Source organism: Atheta coriaria, unplaced genomic scaffold (genome assembly GCF_025399875.1).
Source record: "Atheta coriaria isolate IRGN ID8LTWV9N9 unplaced genomic scaffold, Caltech_Dcor_3.1 hic_scaffold_7_pilon, whole genome shotgun sequence".
In the NCBI taxonomy this organism is placed as follows: Eukaryota; Metazoa; Arthropoda; class Insecta; order Coleoptera; family Staphylinidae; genus Dalotia; species Dalotia coriaria.
In genome coordinates, this window is record NW_027045449.1 from 10336425 (window position 1) to 10349037 (window position 12613).

Below are 12613 nucleotides of genomic sequence, written 5' to 3' on the forward strand. Positions count from 1 at the left end.
ACGGTTAATGCTAGCAAAAAAGTTACTAAAATAATCGATGTAGAATTAAATTATGAATCAGAATCCGAAAACAGAATTTAAAAATTCCAATTTTTAATTTTTAACATAAAAAAGAGAAATCTTTTTATCTAATTATCTCGACAACTAAAAGAGCTAGAAAAAAAAAAGAACGTGATAATCTTGATCCTTGAAAAATTCTCTACAGGATGGCATCCTTACTGAAAAATGATAAAAGTGGCACAAAAAATTTTAAAGAAAAGATTTTGTTATAAAAAAGGCAAAAGATTTCTCTTTTTTATGTCAAAAATTAAAAGTTGGAATTTTCAGATTCTGTTTTTGGATTCTGAGAGATGATTTAATTCTACATCGATTATTTAAGTAACTTTTTTTGCTGCCATTAACTGTTTAGGCCTTATTTGCAATTTTATTAAAAACTGCATTCGACATAAAAAAGAGAAATGTTTAGCCTTTTTTATAACAAAATCTTTTCTTTAAAAATTTTTTGTGCCCATTTCTTCGTTTTGTGTAAAATATGCCATCTTGTCTAGAATTCTTCAAGGGTCAAGAATATGTAGTTTTTTCTCTCCTAGCTCTGTTAGTTCTCGAGATAATTACCATATCAACAGTTTCGACCTGAAAAATTTTATGAAAAAAGTTCGACCCTGTTCTTCGACAGGTAATAATTTCATTAAAAAAGTTCGACCCTGTCTTTCGGCCTAAAATATTTTTGTTGACCATCGTGAGCGCCATCTATCGATCGAAATTAATTTCAAAGGAAATTTAAAATACTCTAGGTCATTAGGGCACATCACACGTTTGTATTCGGGTTCTAGCTCCATTTCCCCGCATTTATATGAGTCCTGTGGTCTCGTAAAAACATAATATTGCTAAAATAAATGATTAAAAACTCTATGGTCCTATGACACCTGTAAAGAGAAATTCAGCGGGATAAATAATACAAAGTGTTCTTTAAAAATGTAATTTTTTGTAGGTTTATTCTTTCAAATTAACAATATTAGTAAACATTTAAGTATCACATTATTATAAGTACAAAAGTATTTAAAACAGTATAAAATGATTGTTACAATAAAAAACAAAATTTAAAATGTACATACAGTTAAACACTTACAAAAGAGCATTGACTAGCCTTTTATTTATTAATTAGTTAATGATAGACAAAATAAATACGAAACTCATATCATACATTGTTCAATAACTTCAATTAACATTTATGTCACATCATATCTCTGAGTAAGATATGGAAATATTAAAGAACAACGTACAATCATTAACAAATAAGTTTCGTTATACAAAAATTGTGATAGTAATTATATAATTTAGCAAGAAAACTTTTTATAGTGTTTAGTCTTTTAGTTGTAAGAGAAAATTAGAATAATAATTGAAATGATATGGCAATGAGAAGAATAAAGGTGTTGATCATTGGAATAACAGCATCATCTTTAATATTTGACGCACGTGGTTCATCTTTAGATTCTTCGGCTCTTTGTTTTTCAGCTTCAGCGGCACACACGTTTCCACAGTCATCATCTTCGCAAATGTCACACAAAGACGACCGACGTCCCTTATAGAAAATCCGTGCTTGTCGTGCTAAACGCAAAATAACAATAAATTAAAACACAAATTGTTAGAATCAATAAATTTACTTACAACTATCATAATAGTCGTAGACTACAACTGCTGCAGGTTTCTGGTTTGCCACCTTATGTGTTTGGAAAGCTGACACTGTCGGACAATACTCGTTAATTGTCAAATTATTAAAATACAATACGACTGTGGTGTCCATATTCTTTGTTTCAACTTTCTGCACGTTCTGTGATACTTCCAAGCTTGGTAACGCGTCCATGTCGGCTGTAAACCCTGAAGGAAGGTTCACTTCCATGACGGCCATGTTGCTTTCCGGTGTATCAGTTAAATTTCTTGTTGCAAAGCTAAAATTACAAAAAATAATTTATTACATATCCTCAACTTTAAATTACCTTATAACTTACGCTGTGCAGACGGATAACTGAAGATGATATCGATTTGAATTCTTATCAACTTGTGGATCCAACGTAAACAATGGCCATGGACCTGTTACATTCATATTATATTCATAGGAAACTTGAAACAGTGCAAAACCAGATCCACTCGCTGTAATGTTAATGTCTCTAGCAGAAGCACCCAATTGTGATCTTTGGACTATCATAGCACTGTCCCTGTTGATGTTAAACCTTCTAACTTCCTGTTTACGATAAGCAAACTCAATTTGACAGTTTGAGCTTAGTCCCAATTTCAACGCAACCCTGTACATAGCATATAATGCTATTCTAGTGTCTTGACTGCTTGTAAAACCTCCTAAATTGTTCCTTTGGTCATTTAACCAGTTTAAGACTGGCATAGCGTCTTCAATTAAGTTCGCTTCAAACAGTGTCAATAAAGCATATGCGGTTGCTTCAATATCCATAGATTTAGGCAACTTGTGCCATGGATTCTTATCTTCTTTACGTGATACTGGCTTACTCCACCATTTTTTATTGTCTTTTGATTGTGCTTTTGAATCTAGAAGATTCAATGCACTCAGTTTGCTCGGATGGTTAGCTAACTGCAAGACGTAAGCGCAAATGGCGACGGTGTATTCAGAATCTGCTTCGTCAAGATTTCGTGCAATATAATCCAATGCTTTGTTTATACTATTGGAATACTTAGATTCGGGATGTTCATTTTCCATAAACGATAATGTAACAAACGCTGTTAGAGCCAATGAGTTTGTATCTGATGATTGAACATCTTTGTGAATAATGGCGCTGCGTTCTACAAAGCTACCGTTCAAATTTTGAGCGTTTGAGAGGAATTCGTAAGCTGATTCAATAATGACGTTCTCGATAAAGATGTAGTTTTTAGCTTGGGCCAAAGACATTGCTGTGTAAGCAGTTACCCTAAAAAATTAAACATTTTAAGGATTTTACATCAATTAATTTGTACTTAACTTACCAAATACTTGGCGTTTCATGTTCTTTTCCAAATATACTAAAACCACCATCCATTGTACGATAGGTAAGCTGCTGTTGATAATTGGTTTCCAAATTCTTTATAGCTTCATTTTGTATGGTGGGTGTTAATTGTTGCGTGTTTTGCAAGTATTTTAAAACAATTAAATCAGGCACAAAGTGAACAAGATTCTGTTCACCAGCAGCAGTAGGCAAACGTATTAATTCATCTAAATTCATCAAAATCGGACCGATAAAATCACCAACCACCGAAACTTGAATATCTTCTGAGTTGGGAACTACGTTTTTTAGGTATTTCAATGGAAACATTGCCTTTGTATGTGTTGCTTTTTGTCAAGTCAATAAAAATAGTTTTTGTAAAGTGTAACGTTACACCTTCTGCTTTAACGTTAAGCACACGAATGTTTGAATCCTGATTTGATGAGCTACTTGCGGTTGCCTTAAGTTCCACTGGTCCAATTCTTAGTGGAGTTATGGAAAACGCAACAGATGCCGAATTATTCTTTTTGATAGCAGTACGTTTACGACGATATAATTCCACTTCTAAAATTATTACTCAAAATTAACAAGAAAAATAAAAATGTATTAGAATGCATACTTTGAATTGTTCCATTAATTTCATTAGAAACTTCAGCAAATACAAACTTCTGTTCAGGATTGTGCAGTGTAACCTCAGCAGTAACATCTTTGTCCATGTGGTTTTGAACCACAACAACCACCTGTACAGTTTCTCCACGTTGTACTTCATACGGCAACTCAATATTTACCGAAAACAATTTTGATACTCTGATCTTTTTCGGGACGCTTACTAATCCCAGGCCATGCAAAGGACTTAATGAAAATCCAGTAATACTCCAAGTATTTAAAGTATTAGGAATGCGTCGTCTGATTGAAGTCTTTCCTTCAAAACCAGAGGAGAAATTGTTAAAGAGCCAGGTATCCGCTACGTCATTCATAAGATAAACTTTAGGTTTGTCCCAAACTGGTTTAGGTATTCTACTGAAAGCGTAAGGTCCTGCTAATGGCGGACGAGTGACGCTGTAGATTGGAAGGCCTACACCGCGATCAGGTTTTACTGTTGACGCGTCATAATGAACAGGACGCAAGTAAATATCTTCCACTAAAATATCAACATCAGAATTTAAACAATTTAGTTAATATAATACAATAATAACTTACGTGTGGGACGACGAGTTGTCAGGAAACTATTTGTCAGAACACTAGCCCCAGAATACTAAAATTAAATTGAAACATTGAATCATTAACATATTTAGTTTAAAACAAGTATTTCTTACATAATACATATCCCGAGCATTACTTGATCCTTGTTTCCAATAGAAATTCGTCTTGCTACCTTTCGTAATCGCTAAATATGGCGATACGTTAGCTGCATCATACATATACAACTCATTTGCCACCATATCTTGACTTAAATCATGTCCTTTCTTAATCATATTAATATTATCATCAATAGCCATCAAACCAATATAAGAATTTGGTTGTGCTCTGACAGTAATATCAATATCAGTCCCCGGAGATGTTTCCACCGCATTCGTTTGCAAGTCAATAAAATTCTGCAGAATTCCCTCCACTTGTATATCAATCGAATCCGAAATCATTTCGCCATCATCCCGGACATAATCAACCAACAGATGAGATATTGGTACCATGGCATGCGTAGCAGTAAAATGAAAACGATACTCTCTCAATGCATCAACTTTGATGCTATTAGCTATGATAACATCACCCCGACCCATCAACACATAGCTTATATACTTCATTCTTTCAGTACAGTTTACAAGAACTTCTATATCTTGATTTACGATTGGACGCTCGATTTCAATCGAAATCTGCATAAAATTATTGCTGAAGGACACAGCAGCTGGTACCGGTGGTAATCGTTCATATAAATCATAATAATCTGCTTCAACACGAAGAGCAGTATTGTTGTTAGCGTTCATTGGGGTGTCCAGCTCAAGTTTAAACATTCCATTACGATCGAGGACGATTTTATGTTTGGTGTAAACATCATCAACACGTGAAAAGCCATAACGCAAACCCACTGAACGACGATCATTCGAAAGTGGACTCCCATCATGATTAGATACTTTAATCTACAAAAAACAATGAATAAGATAACACATTTTCATTATGTTAATATTTTTACACTTACATAAGTAGTATAAACCATTCCGGGCTTGAAATAATTAGCTGTTTTGATCAATTCCATTTTGTAATCGTATTTATGCAGTTGTACTTCAACACTATGATTTTGCCTCCTTCCAGTTAAAGATTCTTCAATTATAACATCAACAACAACAGTACGTTCATATTCATCGCTTAATTTCAACTCTTTTGCAACATCAAAGTTAACTGTAAGCGCCCCATCAATCGGGTAAACTTTCCTGACAGGATTTTGGAATATTGGTTGAATTACTCCGGAATTAATCGTGGGGATAAACTGTCACCGTTGCATCACCACGTACTTTCTTCCCAGATTTATACTGAGCCGTAATATGAGTAGTTAAAACGTTTTCCTGGAACGTTAAATGCTTGGGGGCGTCAATATTAATCATCAGTTTGGGTTCTATATATTGCGCAACCATAAATGTTTTGTTGTAAACTTGATCGTGAATCTGCACGGAAATATTCCAATTTCCAAGGTTTGGTCGGCGACTAAGTTGTAATTCCTCGGAGAAAACACCCCGAGGTGCAATTATCCGACGCCATTCTTTGACTTTGTGGCCTTTATCATCGGAGATATAAACAGATATCGGTTCATTACGAACTTCAGAGGCTGGTTTCAAATCGCTGTTTAGAATTAACGCGCGGAATAAAACTTTCTGGCCTGGATCGTAGACACTTTTATCTGTTTGTATTAAAACCGAGTAGGATTTCTTGACGTAATCTAAAGACGATGTTGATTGAAATTGTACACCTCCTGAGCCTCTTGCGACTAGTTTGTAGACACCATCTTCGATATCATCAATCTGGAATGTATATTAATACAAATTTCGATTCAAAAAAGACTAAGAAATTAGTTGTAGAATTTTTAAAAGTGAATTACTTTAAGTCTAATTATATTTGTACTGTATGGTAATACAGTAGCACTCTCCTCGACGGAGAAGGCTTTTCCGTGTAGAGTGGTACCGACGACGGCAACGCTGACGGTCGTCGGCACGGATGTCGAATGCGTGGAGACCGCCACATGGAATTCGCTGTTTGGGCGTACGGTGCGCGGCCCGATCACCTTGTAGAACCTACGCAAAATTCAAGAAAAAAGTGAAATCCGACAGTCCAACAAGAACAATCCCGATTTGGAAAATACAAGAAACTATTTCAAATCTTTGCTGTGATCAATATGGAAACTTGCAGAAGATAGAAATCGTTTATTCGGTATTAGTTACAACAAATTAATTTATTGCATGTTTTTAAAAGTCCAGAAAATGTCGTAACTTTTCACTCAACAAGACAAGAAAAATATTGAGCAAGAAATGTAAACATTTTCTATTTTATAAAAGCACAACTTAAAAGTCAAGTGTTTAAAGTTACAGGTATTGCAAACAGCAACAAATTGAAAATTTATCTATGTAAGTAGCAAGTAAAGTTTATTGGTATTGACCAATTTGACTCGTACAGGAAAGATTAGCACTTAAATACGTCGAAACTTTCCCTTTCATATCTTCGGTTACCGTGTATCAACGGTTTCACAGAGAAAAGGAAATCGTGCGTTGAATACCAAACAATAGCGAGTAAAAAACAAATCGGAATCTGGTTTGTGTTTTCCATCAAAGAATTCCGTTTAAATACCTCTGTTAAAGATAAATCGCTAATCACGATCACGACATTTATATTTAGATCGATTTTATTGTCTTTTAAGACGTAAATTCAACAATAAAACATGTTTATCTTGTTTTGTTCATAAATCAAACGGATATTCTGTAAGTAAAGAGTAATTAAACAGATCTATAAATCAAGATAATTAATTGGTTCTTATTTAGTGTTTTTTAACTTCCTGTGTAAGTAAAAAATGATATATAATAAAAAGTGAGTAATATTTGTTCCATATATTTATTATTACTCATCACCTGAGAGGTGTAAACGATTTTGGACGAATTGCATATGCGTGATGACCGTGATGACATCATCTGCATCTTTTTAAGCCAGTTTTAAGCCAGAAAAAGTATAATTACTTAACCTACTTAGCAAAAAAATGAAAAATGTTTCACGTAAATTGTTTCATTATTTGCTACTACATGTTTTCTATTTGTTGAAGTAACTTTGCGATACTGAAACAATGAATAATATAACATGTAATATTGTCACGTAACGTGAATAAATTGGATAGTGTTGTATCAAAGACAAACTCCCACGCAAGTCGCGAATAAACAAACACCTTTTGTCTGAATTTTGAATATTTTAATTGATTTGCACATACAAAGGTCACAATACACATTAAATCTAATTGTTAAATAAAATTCAAATGATTGATATGATTCATAATGATTTACACTTACCCATCTGACGTCACATTGCTCACCAGCACCGCGAAAACAACCAAATTTAGTAAACTAAACCGCATCTCGGAAAACATGCTTTATTCTATTCTAAACCAACTTTCTTTGGTTGAAATTAACACAAAAACATTATTTAATCCTTGCTACTTCTACGGAAAAGTTTAATTTAAAGTTTTTATAAATTTAAAAGGGTGTTTTTTATTGTTGTAATCACAGATTGCGTTCGATCGAGTTTTTAACGCGTATTCGGATCGCACGCGCGCACCGAGTGTGATTTGCGCGAAACCACGGCCAGCGAGCGACTGCGCTGCACTTGACAATCGTTTCTTCGCTTTTGTCGCACGTAGAGTTCAGAGGTAGACGAGGTAGAAGTTCGTTGTTGTATGCTTATACTTATTCGCAGGTTGCGCGACTGTCCATGAGTTTATTCATGTGTGCGCAATTCATTTAGACGTGGATTTCGTACGGGGATAAATCAAAGTGTACAGTCGCACTTATGCAACACAATTCGTACGTGCATGTGTGAATGCAACCTTGTCCTAGGTGAAAAATTACATTTTTTGTCATTAATATGCGCATTTTATGAAATTACTTTTATTTCAAACTTATTCTCGCGTTTGATGAAGAAAATATCAAATTTAAACGTTATGATTATGTTGTAACAAACAAATTAATAATATAAACAAAATATAAACAATGAAAAAATCAACAAAACAAAAATACCCAGCCGACTTTTCACAAACAATTAATATTATTCAATAATTTTACTTTACTCACCATAATTTGTGTTCACCAAAATGAATCAACAACTGGCCAAACAATTATCCGAAGAATTCACGGTTGGTCCATATTCATTACTCCAACAAGCCGTCTTTAACAACACTCAAGTACTTATCAGTTGCCGCAACAACAAGAAACTGCTTGGACGCGTTACAATGTTCGATCGTCACATGAACATGGTGATAGAAAACGTCCGTGAAATGTGGATTGAACCTGGCCGTAAAGATAAGGGACGCAAGTGTAAGAAATCTATCAACAGAGATAGATTTATCTCCAAGATGTTCCTTCGAGGTGACTCCGTTATACTCGTAGTTTGTAATGCTGTTAGCGTTTCAAAATAAACAATCTTGAACCAAACGCAACTTGATTTACTCTATAATCAGCATGCTAGCGCACTCTAGTGATTAAACTATAAACTATGTTATATAATTCTCTTGTCACAAATATAACCAACAATTCTTAGAAACATCGTAAATTTCAATAACAAATTAAGTAAACGCGAGTTATCTTTACAAAATGTCTAAGAAAATTGTGGATATCAGGGATATCGGCCCTTTCTTACAAATTTTCCGTAATTTTTTACTGGGGCGTAAGCATACGCTTGCTGTGAGGTTCGAAAAGGACCTGGTTACAAGATCGCCTCCACCACCAGCTCTTCCCGATGGTTGTGCTCATCTCCTGAGTGCGAATTATTATTGCACTCGTGATGCTCGCCGCGAAGTCAAACCGCCCGTAGAGGTTCCAAATCAGAGTTTGTTAGATGCCTCCTGTGAAAAAATTAAGATTCCAACACCTGGCAAGATTTACAAGTGGGACTAAAATATGAAGAACTCAAGACAAATTAATGTAGAATATTTAAAGAAATTGTAATTATGTATAATAAATGATTTAAACAGCTAAAATAAATCAATTAACTTGTTTTAAGATTTATGTAAATATCTTGATTTTTAGTTAGACTTCCCACATAACATATTTCTCAACCAGTTTAAATAAAATTTTATTTTACTTTCAGTTGATTTATATTTTTTCTTGCTTTGTAAAATAATACAAAGTTAATTAACTGATACGATAAAGTCTAAACAAATTATTTTCCTTGTGGACATATTGAATTAATGATATAGAGTCTTTTATAAACCGTGGTGGGGAAATATTAACTCGCACGCAACTTGATAAAACTCCTCGACGGAGTTGAAATTCTGATCAGACGAATATTCAACTTGCCGCGCTACACAAGCCGGTTGCTTCGCTCCTCTTAACGGTTTTAAAGTTCTTAAACTTAACGTTCATTCAACATGCCGAACTTGGCCATCACTAAAGTACTGGTTGCGGATGCCGTCGATCAATCATGCGTCGATTTACTCGTGAAAAACGGCATTCAGGTCGATTGCAAGTACAAACTGCCCAAGGAAGAGCTCATCAAGCAGATTCAAGTGAGTAAACAAGTTTTTATTTTTTTCTTAAGTTAAAATCCCAAAAAGAGTTAAAAATAAACGAGACCTGAACCGGTTTTCGCATTTAAACTTGGTTTTCATTTTAATTGTTAATTGAAAATAAATTTGAATGGCAATAAATCGCTGGAACAATCTAGAATTCATTGGGGCCAATTCCCTTCAATAAATTGATGAAGTTAAAATGAATAAAGTGACCAAGCGTGCAACGCCTTACAATGCGGCCTTGAATTAATCAGTTTCAACAGTTTGAACAACAAGTTTGAGTGCATTCTGTGGGCTCGTCTCAAACCATGCTTTTGTATGCAGCATTAAAATGCACTCATTAAATCACTCAATGTATAAATTTTGAACTCCCATGACTTATTTTTAATGAATTTCCAGAATTACGATGGTATTATCGTGCGTTCTGATACGAAAGTGAGCGCTGATGTTATCAACGCTGGATCTCGCCTGAAAGCAATCGGCAGAGCCGGTGCCGGCGTAGATAACATTGACATTCCGGCAGCAACCGCAAAGAAAGTAATTGTTCTCAAGTAAGTACCAAAAATTACACTAGATTATCACTTATTTGTGCATCTTATCATCACCGATGTTTTCTGTAGCAGTATATGTCGTAAACATTTGACGCAATCATGTAATCAAAGAGAAAAACAAAAAGTTTCCATCGTTTAACGCGCGCGTCAGTTGTATCTTTGTTACGTAACATATTATTCACCATCGGGACGATAACTGTTGATAAGCACTTGATGAAACTTGACCCTCTAATAATTCATGACGCAATGGTGCAACCAAAATGTTCATTTAAATAAATACCTTATTATAGCACACCTGGTGGTAATGCAATCAGTGCTTGCGAGTTGACTTGTTCTCTGATCAGCACATTGGCAAGAAATGTAGTTCCTGCTGCGGCTAGTCTCAAAGCAGGCCGTTGGGACAGGAAATTGTATTCCGGACATGAATTAGCCGGTAAAACACTGGCGATTGTTGGGCTTGGAAGAATTGGTAAAGAAGTCGCCATTAGGATGCAATCTTACGGCATGACGGTAAAAATTTAAACACTACATAAAAAAACAAATAAAACATACAAATTTTTAGACAATTGGTTTTGATCCTATTGTATCCGCTGAAGATGCTGCAAAGTTCAATGTTGAAAAACTAGAACTCGAACAAATTTGGCCCAGAGCTGATTATGTAACTGTTCATACACCACTTATTCCACAAACAAGAAGTAAGTTTCTTTTCAATACAAAATCAACACTATTTTAATAAATATTTACCTTTTGTGTAGATATGATCAACAAAGATGTCTTCGCTAAATGTAAGAAAGGAATGCGTGTGATAAACGTCGCCCGAGGTGGAATCATCCATGAAGGAGATCTTTTGGAGGCTATTGAGAAAGGACAATGCGGCGGGGCTGGAATTGACGTCTACGAAGAAGAACCACCGAAAAATCCCATCACTCTCAAACTCATCCAGCATGACAAAGTAGTGGCGACTCCTCATTTAGGCGCTAGCACTGGTGAAGCTCAAATCCGCGTTGCAGTGGAGGTTGCTGAGCAATTCATCGCGTTGACAGGCAAATCAAAACAATATACTCAACTCACTGGGGTTGTAAACCCAGCTGTTATGAAGTAATACAACATAAAACATTGTTTTCATGAAAATTTATATTATAAGACTAAAAATTAACTAGTTCAATGTCCATGCGCAACTTTAATTCCCTCTTCGAGTTGTCTCCGTTCCCGATCGAGTTCTCTAAACGCCTGAAGTGCTAATTCTAAAGCTCCGCGTTTCGAGGCGTGTTCTTTGATGTAGTTCTCTACTAGCATATCATCTTCACCTTCCAGAGTTATTTTATGCATTTGTGTGTATAACTTGACCAAACAAATCGCCTCGCCAATAGTTCCAGTTTCCAATAACTCCATCAACAAGTTGTCACACATTTTAAACCAACACAAATAGAAAGACAATGGGCCAAAATGTCTTGTAGATCTCAACGCTTTAAACCCATCGTGTTCATTTACATACAGATAAGTAGCTTCGGTGATTCGATGATATTCTGGATCGTCCGGTTCGAATTGAAGGCATGCTCTGTCCAAAATAAACACATATTCTCCTCTATCTAATAGAGATTTCAAGTTGTGCTCTTCAAACATCTTTGGCATGCGAATTTCACGCCCCGGAAGTGGGAAATACACCTGATTCATGCGATCACGCACATCCCAATCGACTTTTTTGAGAGTTCCATCCAGATCACGCACGATGATAAGTCGGTCTGCATTGCTGATACCATAAGTGATATCAGTGAAAACAAATTTGGCTGTGTCCATACCTTGGAGAGCTGGATCTTTGCTGAGGATGGTGTCAATTGGTACTCTGGGCATTACCACAGGGGGCATTTGAATGAGGTCTTTGACTGCATCTTTTGCTTCCTGGATAGCTTCCTGCAGTTGATCATCAGTCATAAATTTGTAGACTGGTTGGGCAAGATGACTTGTGCCTTGTTTTCTTTTGCTGTAGACTTTACTGAGGTCTACTCTGGTTAGCGTGTAGAGGAGGTCTTGGATTTGTTTGTTGAAGAACAACGGCGCGGGATCTTTTGTGTTATCTATTATTATCAATAAATTTACTTACTTCAAGAAAAGATTTTAAGAAGTTTAAAAAGGCTTACCATACTGAAATGTGGACTTCAAACGATTCTGTAGCACAAATACACTGTTTAATTGCACTTTTGCGGGTAGTTTTATATGTTTATTAAGTATTTTTTGTGAAAAATAACGCAATGCAGCCATGTCGGCAATGTGTGGTTATAATAAAATCAGACTACCAGAAATGATTCAAATCTAAACATAACCTA

The 12613-nt window shown here is 35.3% G+C and overlaps 5 protein-coding genes across 5 annotated transcripts; 3 read left to right on the forward strand and 2 right to left on the reverse strand.

Moving 5' to 3' along the window:
* Window positions 1-965: 965 nt before the first annotated feature.
* LOC135795701 (thioester-containing protein 1 allele R1-like) lies at window positions 966-7974 on the reverse strand. The gene is given in 12 exon segments (XM_065307464.1): window positions 966-1608; window positions 1669-1949; window positions 2010-2936; window positions 2992-3296; window positions 3298-3551; window positions 3607-4128; window positions 4188-4242; window positions 4304-5122; window positions 5182-5463; window positions 5465-5998; window positions 6076-6268; window positions 7526-7974. Coding segments are annotated over 12 exon segments (4470 nt in total). The 5' UTR covers window positions 7603-7974; the 3' UTR covers window positions 966-1387.
* Window positions 7975-8322: 348 nt separating this feature from the next.
* Window positions 8323-8646, forward strand: LOC135795542 (probable small nuclear ribonucleoprotein Sm D2). Its single transcript, XM_065307249.1, has one exon. It carries the CDS (start codon window positions 8323-8325, stop codon window positions 8644-8646), a length of 324 nt encoding a protein of 107 aa, XP_065163321.1.
* A 65-nt stretch (window positions 8647-8711) lies between these two features.
* LOC135795454 (NADH dehydrogenase [ubiquinone] 1 alpha subcomplex subunit 7-like) lies at window positions 8712-9211 on the forward strand. Its single transcript, XM_065307140.1, has one exon. It carries the CDS (start codon window positions 8822-8824, stop codon window positions 9122-9124), a length of 303 nt encoding a protein of 100 aa, XP_065163212.1. The 5' UTR covers window positions 8712-8821; the 3' UTR covers window positions 9125-9211.
* Window positions 9212-9481: 270 nt separating this feature from the next.
* On the forward strand, window positions 9482-11445 carry LOC135795897 (D-3-phosphoglycerate dehydrogenase). Its single transcript, XM_065307703.1, has 5 exons — window positions 9482-9735; window positions 10138-10289; window positions 10580-10799; window positions 10852-10984; window positions 11045-11445. The coding sequence occupies exons 1-5, from the start codon at window positions 9598-9600 to the stop codon at window positions 11389-11391; spliced, it is 990 nt and encodes a 329-aa protein (XP_065163775.1). The 5' UTR covers window positions 9482-9597; the 3' UTR covers window positions 11392-11445.
* On the reverse strand, window positions 11406-12598 carry mRpS22 (mitochondrial ribosomal protein S22). Its single transcript, XM_065307702.1, has 2 exons — window positions 12428-12598; window positions 11406-12364 (listed from the first exon to the last, which is right to left on the reverse strand). Exons 1-2 carry the CDS (start codon window positions 12546-12548, stop codon window positions 11451-11453), a joined length of 1035 nt encoding a protein of 344 aa, XP_065163774.1. The 5' UTR covers window positions 12549-12598; the 3' UTR covers window positions 11406-11450.
* Window positions 12599-12613: the final 15 nt, after the last annotated feature.

Excerpts from the sequence above, each read along its gene's own strand:
- mRpS22 (XM_065307702.1), bottom strand. The coding sequence starts at position 12,548 with ATGGCTGCATTGCGTTATTTTTCACAAAAAATACTTAATAAACATATA. Across the intron at positions 12,365-12,427 it reads GAAGTCCACATTTCAGTATG|ATAACACAAAAGATCCCGCG; the intron begins GTAAGCCTTTTT and ends TGATAATAATAG.
- LOC135795542 (XM_065307249.1), top strand. The coding sequence starts at position 8,323 with ATGAATCAACAACTGGCCAAACAATTATCCGAAGAATTCACGGTTGGT.
- LOC135795454 (XM_065307140.1), top strand. The coding sequence starts at position 8,822 with ATGTCTAAGAAAATTGTGGATATCAGGGATATCGGCCCTTTCTTACAA.
- LOC135795897 (XM_065307703.1), top strand. The coding sequence starts at position 9,598 with ATGCCGAACTTGGCCATCACTAAAGTACTGGTTGCGGATGCCGTCGAT. Across the intron at positions 10,800-10,851 it reads TGCAATCTTACGGCATGACG|ACAATTGGTTTTGATCCTAT; the intron begins GTAAAAATTTAA and ends ACAAATTTTTAG. Across the intron at positions 10,985-11,044 it reads ACTTATTCCACAAACAAGAA|ATATGATCAACAAAGATGTC; the intron begins GTAAGTTTCTTT and ends CCTTTTGTGTAG.